The sequence below is a fragment of the Spinacia oleracea genome, chromosome 4 (assembly GCF_020520425.1).
Source record: "Spinacia oleracea cultivar Varoflay chromosome 4, BTI_SOV_V1, whole genome shotgun sequence".
Classification (NCBI taxonomy): Eukaryota; Viridiplantae; Streptophyta; class Magnoliopsida; order Caryophyllales; family Amaranthaceae; genus Spinacia; species Spinacia oleracea.
Window position 1 is genome coordinate 42,933,794 of NC_079490.1, and position 10,094 is coordinate 42,943,887.

The window sequence follows — 10,094 nt, forward strand, 5'->3', positions numbered from 1 at the left end:
TTTCTAAGCCTCCTGTCAAGTCCTGGAACTTTGAAACTCAATTTTGATGGTCTTTTTTTTTATGAAAATAACTCCACATTCCACATTCCACATTCCACATCAACAGGTGTAGTTATTAGAGACCTTCATGGCCGGTGATTTAGCAAGCATGTCCTACAATTTAGGCTCTAGTTCTCCTTTTGTCATAGCCCTTCCAAATGGGTAAATTCAATTGTTCTTTCAAGAAACTCCTACGTCAGTTTGATTTGGTTGCCTCTTGTCATGTATTCACTATTCAGTGAAGCAAATAGGGCTGCACTTGGATATTTGATGGATAGCCACCAAGACAGATCCTTTCTTAGATAGTAAATTTTCTTATTTTCTCCTTTTGATAAGTTAGGTCATAATATTAAGAGAAGACGGACCTAATATTTTTGTCTACTTTTATATATTAAAAAAAAAACCTTGGTTCCTCATGAAAATACTCCAACCATTAAAATAAAACAAGGGAATAATTATATCGTTGTTTAACGAGAATAAAAATTACAAACTTTTAGTAATGTATAATTCATAAAATTCAAAAACAAAATAGAAATAGTTTATGCATCGATGATTTGAATAACAAGCTAGATAAGTCCGTACATGACTAAGAAGGGCGACGGAATACCCTAACCTTAAAGCCGTTGTTCATGTGAAGGAATATTGAGACATTAGGAACAACACGTTGTTCTTGAACGGCTTCTATGACATAGTTTTGAATGATGGTGGCAGCAACAATCTTCATTTGGATAAACGCCATGTCTCTTCCTAAGCATGTCCTTGGACCGGCATTGAACACGAAATACTTGTATGATGGCTCATGCTTAATATTCCCTTGTTTTGTTATCCATCTCTCTGGTTTGAACTCATTGCAATCGTCTCCCCATATTGATTTCATCCTTCCCATGGCGTATAAATTAAATACAATTAACATGTTTGGATTCACTTGATGACCGCTAGGGAGTATATCCGATGCAATTGAGGTTTTAGCCTCAAAAGCAATCGGAGGGTATAATCTCATGGTTTCACACAAAGCACCATGAAGATATACTAGCTTGCTATTCATCTCCTTAACATTTGTCCAATCTATCACTATGTTGTCTAATTCTTTTTTAATCTTAGAAGCAACTTCTGGGTATTTAGAGAGGATGTAAAAGAACCAAGACAACGTAATACTAATAGCATCTCGTCCTGCTATAAAGTTAGTCAAAACTGTATCCCTTAAAAACTTATCCCCTTGATAACCAATGGGAGTTTTAAGATTTTCATCATCTTTTATATATAATGTTAGTAGATCAGTACATACCTCATTGTCTTCTTTTTGGTTGTTGTTAATAATATCTTCTCTCTTGGCAGTAATGCACTTGTAGATGAAACTATCAAGGGTTTTCCATGCTTTCTTATACTTGTTCTCTTTTCCTACATTTAACCACCTTTGAAATTTCCAAACACAAGTAGGCACTACATGACGATGGAAGATCACCTCTTCGATGTCATCTAAGGCTTTGGAGGAAGGATTGACAGGGAAGTCGACAGAGAGAGTATTTGGATCGTGATCCATCATGATGGTACATCCTGCATCGAACGTGAATCTTGCAAACAAATCTTGCAAATTCACTTGGATTCCAAGAGTAGAAACATGATCAAGGACTGGGATAAGTCCATTCTCTGCCTTCTTCAAAGTTTTCTTAACCAAAAAATTGTTAAACTTTGGGTGACCAAGGAAGAATTGAGCCATTTTTCGATGGTATTGCCAAACAACAAAGTCAGCATTAAAAATCCCATCTCCAAGAACATCAAATCTCTCATTAAACTTGGATCCTTTCGGATAATTTTGAAAGTTTTTGCTCATCACATGGTGAATGTTGGCAGGATCAATGGTAACAAGTAGTTGCATTTTGGTGAACCAAGGACCTTCAAAAATGAAGGTTAAATCAGATTTTTCTAGAATTTCAACCAAGTAGAGGTGAATTCTATCAACATTTTTTAGGATTTCCGGAAACATACCAACAAGAGGCCAATTTGTAGGTAATCCATTTTTGTTTTGAAAGAATAAGCAAAAGAAAACGAGGGAAAAGAATACTATAAGTATTTCAAAGTAGCCCATTGTATAAATATACTAGTTTATGTTTATGAAGCATAGAGGACGTCCCTTTATATAGTAAGGTCGTTGATAATTAAGGAACCCAACCATTGACTATCTTAGAGCAATAAATAACAGGGGAGTCTCATAGGATACTGTCAATCTACATAAGATCATTAATGTTATCATTAAAAAATATAGCAAAATTTGTCAAAACTACATTTTATAATCATGTTTTTGTAAAAAACTACCTTATAAAAAAATATTGTAATTAACTATCTTATAAAATAGTTATATTGTACTACCTCCGTTTCAGAATAATCTTTACGCTTTGGAAAATGTGTCCAAATTATAAAAACTTTGACCGTAAATTCTCACCATTATATACATCAAAACGTTACATGTAAGATCTTGTTAGATTGGTCTCGGGATGTATTTTCGGAATATCAAATTTTTATAATTTTTTCACATACGAAATTGGATATATTAGTATTTAAATATTGCATTGGAATCCGTGCAAATAGTAACTGTAAAGATCTTTTTGAAACGGAGGTGGTAAGATACTACATTTTTCCGAATTATGAACGTTGACTCAAAATTCCGAGATTGACTTTACCATATGCATCTCACGTGCAATTTAATTACCCATTTCCAGTGGGACGTCACGTGTGATACACCTAGTAAAGTCCTCAATCCAGAAATTTAGAATCAATGATCATAATCTGACCAAAAGTAATATCTTACCACATATTTATATAAAGTAGTTAATTACAATATTTTTTTTATATTGTAGAGAGTAGTTTCTTACAAAAAATAAATTTTATAAGTTAATTTTTGACAAATTTGCAAAAAAGTTTAACTATTTGATTAAAAAGTTAACTATTTATTTTATTATAAATTAATTAAACATAACCATTTAATCCCAAAGTATAACTATTTGGTTAGAAAGTACAACTATTTGATTAGACGACCGGCGTATATAAGTTTTTGTAAATAAACGAGCATATTTATTGAAGCTAAAACTGAACATTAGCGTATACGGAGTATTAAATACTAATTACACCGATCAACACATAATTTTGACATAAATTCCTAAATTAATTCCAATAAAGAAATCTATGTACTATAAATATTTAATAACAGGCAAGTTTGCAAGAAATTTAGAGTGTCATGTGTCCCTCATTATTGGGAAATGATAAATCCAAGGAATAATTCACTTCTTCCAAGGAAATCATCTTTGAAAAAATATGGATTTCCTTGGAAGAAGTAAAAATTTCCTTGGATTTATCACTTCCCCTCATTATTGAAAATATCTTCCTATTTCATTTTTAAAAATTTCATGCTCTTTCCTTCTCTAATTTCATGTCTCTTCACCACCAATAAATTTCATGCCCCTTCCCCGGCCTCCAATAAATTTCAAACCCCTTTTTCTTTCATTTTTTTATTTAATAACAGACAATTTGCAAAAAAAAAAAAATAGAGTGGCACGTGTCCCTCATTAAAATTAATTTCATGCTTTTCTTTCTCCAATTTCATGTCTCTTCACCACCAAAAAGTTTCATGCCCCTTCACCTCCAATAAATTTCATACGCTTTCATCTTTTATTTTTTCTATTAATTTCAAATAATATACCAATTTGCATTTCTATCTTCACTGTTTTCTTAGTGAAACACAAAATGATATATATATATATATATATATATATATATATATATATATATATATATATATATATATATATATATATATATATATATATATATATATATATATATATATATATATATATATATATATATATATATATATATACTCTTTTTTAATGAATTGAAAATTAAAACTCACTTTAAAACATAACAAAAGTCGTGCATAGCACGGGATAAATACTAGTTACATTAAATGCTCATTTGCAGCCCCGCCAAGGTCGACACACTAATACGTATGTACGATTTCATGATGTGCTTTTCAAAGCAACTCATATTCTAGCATGAGTTACCGTCGTGCGGAGGGGCTCCTAAGTTTTTTCTCCTTATCTTTATACGGAAAGATTTATTTTATCTGTTTCACAATAGATGCATCATATTGACTTTTTACTCTATTTATATACTCCCTCGGTCTCAAACTAATCGTCGTAATTTCCTTATTCATCCGTCCAAATTTAATTGTCACACTTCCTTTTATGGCAAGGATTCATTGATATTTTATCACCTCTATTTTCCCATTATCAAAAGTTATGGCACCACATCCTCTCACATTCAATTAAAATAATTTTCCACTATCTCCCACCATACATCTTTTTTTTTACTAAGCTATAATAGATAAGCTTACTATAACTTATTGCATAAAACTCCATAAAAAAACTATTACGACAATTAAATTGGGACATAATTTAAGGATTACTAATTTGACCTTTAATATCCTTAATTTTATATTAATGAAAATTATAAAAGTTAAATACTTTGAAAATATATATTGACCAATGACAATTGAAAAAAGAAATTTGTTTTTACACAATAGTAATAAATATGGTCAAAGTTAATAATGAATAGTGTGAAAAGTCAAAGTGATGCATTTATTAAGAAACGGATAAGGTACCTTCAATATACGTGATCTAAATATGGTACATCGGTGGTATAAGTGTAGTATAATACGGGGTACATAGTACTCCCTCCATCTCTTTTTGTTCTTTACGTTTTTCTTTTTAGGTGTCTTAAAATGTTCTTTACATTTCATTTTATATTATCACATAAATGCTTTAATATTTTATCAAAATTTGTGTCCAATGATTATTTTAACCAATTAAATTCATTGGGTCATTTAATCTTTCACACTTTTTCATAAATTTTTCTCATTTTCACAATATCTGAATTTTGATAAAAGTGAAACATTATAAATAAACGTAATTTGCCTTGTTTAAATAAAAAAATAGAGGAATCTCATTGCACATTAATTAGTCGTTAATAAACGTGTAAAAAGCCAAACGTAAAAAACAAAAAGTGACGGAGGGAGTATTTGTTTTCTTGTATTAGGCGTTGTTATGTTCGACTTATTTTGACTTGGTTTAGACAAAATAAGTTTAAATAAGTTCAGTTAAGTTTAGATAATATAAGTTCTGAAAAAATATATTTTTTTCCAAACATTTTCACACACAAATCAGTTTTTCAGACACGTACAATAACTTTTTTGGATAGAATAAGTTCAGATAAGTTAAAATAATATAATTTCAAATATAATAAGTCGAATAAAACGAAGTCGTGGTGTTTGATGATTTTCCTTATAAAACATACCACGCGGCCCATATTAAATGGTAATCCTTGACATTTTGATGAATTAATGTTGATGATTTTCCCATTCCACCCATAAGGCCATATCGTTCTGTATATTATTAAATAATGTCCTCCATACTTTCTTGAATGGGGCAACTTCAATTTACACATCCCATTTGTTTAAAGTACAGTACTCGATGATCCGTGTACAAGTTGAAATGACAGACTATTCAAGTTCATCCACCTTCGTACATTCATGTTTCAAGAAATGAATTTTAATGAAGGTATGCCGTTCAATGTATCAAACAATTACTGCTTCCGTTCCTTTTTTTTTATTGTTGCTTTAACCAGCTTTCTCCGATCTTTTCTAAGTGTCAAGGTAGCCTCCACTTTGAAAACATAAGTTATTGCACTAAAATATTAGTCATTATTACAAAATGGGGTGGAAAATGTAAAATATGCTTAGGAATATAGTGAAGTTATAGTATTTTCAAGAGATATTTAAGAGTAAATATTATTTTCAAGAAAATTTCATTGTACAACAATATGTATTTGAATTGAAATCCTTAACTAATGTAGTTAGTTAACGCTACAATCAAGGAGTTTCACTTAATCTAACATGATATCACAACTTAGGTTTTAGATCTACCTTCCACACAAATATTTTCTTTTCCTATTCTTTTCCTGGGAACCGTGCAACACCTCCTTAGTCTCAGCCTTCTACACCATGGCCAAGGATGATGAAGTCATCCCTCCTCCTTCTTCACCTCCCTCGAATAAATATCACCCTGTCCTATCTGTCAATAATATTAAGAACGTCATACTCTTAATTCTTGATTAGGAAAAAGTTCAATTCTCGAACTGGGTTTAATTATTCGAATGCATGATTTTAATGTCCTAAATCACATAGATCCAAAAGCTACTCGTCCTACGGACATCTCTTACCCTACATGGAAGCGGCTTGATTCGATTATGAAAAACTGGATCTATGGGAAATTTTCAACATATCCTCTTTAAACAATTCTTTGCAGAGGGGACTCAACTCAATAAATCTGGAATATGCTCAAGGCGATTTTTCAAAATAACAAGCATACCAAGGATGTTTAATAGAAAGTCACTTTAATTCTTTTCAGTTGAATAACTGTTCTTAAGTTGATTCTTAAAATTTGAAATAGGTCCTCGTAATTGAAAAGGATATTCATTACATCATCAAGGATATAGGTGTCTTAATTTATCCACTAATAAAACTTAAAAAGGAATATTGGATGGAGATATGGTAATTGACAACAAATAATGGCTTAATAATTGCCACAAAAAGGCGCAATTAAAGCTCTCAACCCGTTTGGTCAAACCGAACCCGAACACTCTAGGTCTTGAACAAGCATTTGTAAATATGAATCCGAAAGTAACCAACCCAATAGAACCCGTACCCGAAAGTGACCGACTCTGATCCAACCTGGCCCGACCCTTGACAGGTCTAGCCACCACCCAGCATCCCATATCCTATACAAACTCTCTCTCTCACCGTGGAATATTCAAACCCAACCCCTAAATATGGCATAACCGTTAACCCCACTGGCCCCACCCTCACTGATTCTCCTATTCCAAAATTCACATACTAGCTTTGACTGACTAAAATTGGAATGTGGCGATGCAAGATGAATATGGTACTCTAATTAATATATTTACATTGAATTTGGTTCATAAACCTATGGGGGAGAACATTGTGGATTTCATATGGATGCTTACTCACAAAAAAAATGATAAAAGTCATCTTCAAAGGCACAAAGCTCGTCTTGTTTGTGATGACAGGTTATGGAAAAGGGGCTTAGATTGTGATGAGATTTTTAGCCCGATTGTGTGAGGGGGGTCGAAAAGACGAGGCATTTTTGAAGAAATGGCTCGAACGACTATCCTCGCGGATGTGAAAATCATATTAAGTAAAAGGGGATTAATTGTGGGCCATAGCCTCCTTTTAATTAGATCGTGGAGTTGCCATTCAGTTTTCAACGACATTGAGGAAAACTGGCAAAACCCGGTTATTGTGATACGCAAGTAGAGCCGAAGCCCATGCAAAAATATTTGACCACAACGGCCTTAGGTTCCCTTGTGATCCCTGATGTGGAGATCTCTCAACGTACATCCGTAGAGTAGGGATTGAGGGTTCGGGGGACATTTACTAATGCGGGGAGTGCCCATCATTAGCCCATGCGGCGGACCTTACTAGTTCAATAATGAAAGGAACATGCGTTAGGCCACATTAATAATCTGACTTTATTTTAATGCACAAATATTAACTATCAACGTCAAGAGATGATTTAGATTGATAAACGGTACCTTAACAATAACAGATTTGTCCAACAATTATCTTATTAGGCGTGATCAATATAAAATATTATATGAACATATTTGTAATGGTGATGAAAGCAGTAAAAAATGTATATTTACAGGTTACAATATAGCTTAGGCTATACTGCGGTTCTCAGGAACACATACCACTTGTCCTTGCTAGATTTCCGTTTCTGATTAGAACTTCCTGGCAACTGACTGATTGTTCCCGATTTCTGGTGCGATTCCTACAGAGTTTCCCCCTTAGATTCCTTAGTTTAGCCTAGAGAAATGGCTATAACTTCGGTAGTGAATGGGATGATTTTAGTGTTTATACTGATAGAGGCTCGATAACAAAAGTTAATGCGGGCAGGGCTATTACGAACGTAGGGACGGGTTTTAAGCTTCGGTCAATACTCAAGCTTAAGGTTAGGAATTGGTGAATATTTTGAACCAATTTCCGGAATTCAGAGGCTTATATTTATAGTGCAACTGATCGAATAAAAATAAACTTTTGAAGAGATTGAATTTCACTGAAAATGCAAAGCCAGCGCTAGAAATTTCTAGCGCTAGCCTGATCAGCGCTAGAAAATAACAGCGATGGTAAGGACGCGTCAGATGTGTTAGAATCTGAGTCAGCGACAACTCATTCTGGAATTCTATTTTTTCTTTGATTGGGTGAGAACCACATTGGAGCGCCTTAAAAGAGTGGCGATAGGGTTGGCGCGCTAGAAATAAACGGCGCATGTGTGCCAGGCGCACGCGTTTTTCTAGATTCTTCCTGTTTGTTCCGGTTTCTATATCTTTCAAGGTTTTATCTCTTCTGTGATATAGTTGGAGTGCAACTCTTATCTTTTCCAAGGGATTAATTTTAGTGCAACGTAATCTCCTCGAATATTTATCTTGTGAGATTTCTATATTTGGTAGCTGTTTAATACGACAGTTAGTATAAATGTAAGTTACTAAAAATGGAAATGTGGATTCTACGATCACTTCACTTAGTCGTAGGATGTTCGTTGCTTACTTAGGAAAGAGTTCACAAGTACTGTTCGGTGTCACCCTAAAACTTACCGCTTCTGGCCAGGGGTCAAATGTAGGCGTCTACAAATTGTTATGACGGCTACTATTCACAGAGTTTTGGGTTTGGAAATGGCTCGGGAACGGTCTAGTAATCAACTAAATGTAAAAGAAATGATTTCCTCCATAATGACTTACATGAGACCATATGTACGCATCAACCTCCAGGTTTTATTGATAGACGGGTTGCTTATATGTGTTTACTCTGTAAGGCACTTTATGATCTCAACAGGCTCTGCGTGCGTGGTATCAAAGGTTTAGCTAACTTTTTACTACAGGTGAGTTTTGTCATTACTAAAAGTGATGCTTCATTATTCACCTACACACAGGGTGATCATATGGTGTACCTACTTCTTTATGTTGATGACATTGTTTTGTGTACTTCTTCAAATGCATTATCTGATAGTTTGATTGCACATTTGACGACCGGATTTTCGATATCTGATTTAGAGTCGTTTAATTATTTCTAGGGGATTTCAGTCACTCGTACTCCTTCTATATGCTTCTTTCTCAACAGAACTATGCACAGAAAAATTTTAAACATGGAGGCATGGAGACTTGTAAGCTTGCAGCCACTTCTATAGATATTGACTCCAATTATGCTTAATGTAGATCTGGGTCCTTTATTGGAGGATCCTACTCATTATCGCGGCTTAATAGGTGCTTTTTAGTACCTAACTTTCACTCTACTTGATATTGCTTATGCGGTCCAGTAGTGAATCCTTTTACGCAAGAAGGAGCCTCACTTGAATAAAATAAAACGCGGCCTGCGATATATACGGCCATACGGGGAACCATTGATCAAGGGTTACATTTATATCCTACTACCACCACCCGCTTGTTACATATATTGTTGCAGGAGTCCCGTCGTTCAAATTTAAGGAATATTTTTCTTTTTAGGGGATAACCTTATTTCTTGGTTGTCTAAGCCACATCCTACTCTTTCGAGATCAAGTGCGAAGGTGGAATATCGAGGTGTCGTGAATGTCATTTCCGAAACATATTGGATTCTTAATCTCTTTCTTGAGTTACATAGCCCTCTTCGATAGGCTAATATTGGTTATTGTGATAATGTGAGTGCTATTTATCTTCTCTGGTGCATATGCACCAAACATGTTGAGATTGACATACATTTCGTTCAGAAAACGGTGGCATTTGATCGTTCTTGCATGTTCCTTCAAGGTATCAGTTTCCCAACATTGTCACGAAAGGCCTACCACGACAATTATTCTTGAATTTCATATCCATACTTAGTGTAGAACCTCCTCCCGCTATGACTGCGGGATGATATAGAAATATAGAATATTAATATAGGATATAAT

General features: G+C 33.8%; 1 protein-coding gene across 1 annotated transcript; it reads right to left on the bottom strand.

Annotated features, from left to right (window-relative positions):
* Window positions 1-478: 478 nt before the first annotated feature.
* LOC110796897 (alkane hydroxylase MAH1-like) lies at window positions 479-2,127 on the bottom strand. The gene has a single exon (XM_022001988.2). The coding sequence runs from the start codon at window positions 2,123-2,125 to the stop codon at window positions 626-628; it is 1,500 nt and encodes a 499-aa protein (XP_021857680.1). The 5' UTR covers window positions 2,126-2,127; the 3' UTR covers window positions 479-625.
* Window positions 2,128-10,094: the final 7,967 nt, after the last annotated feature.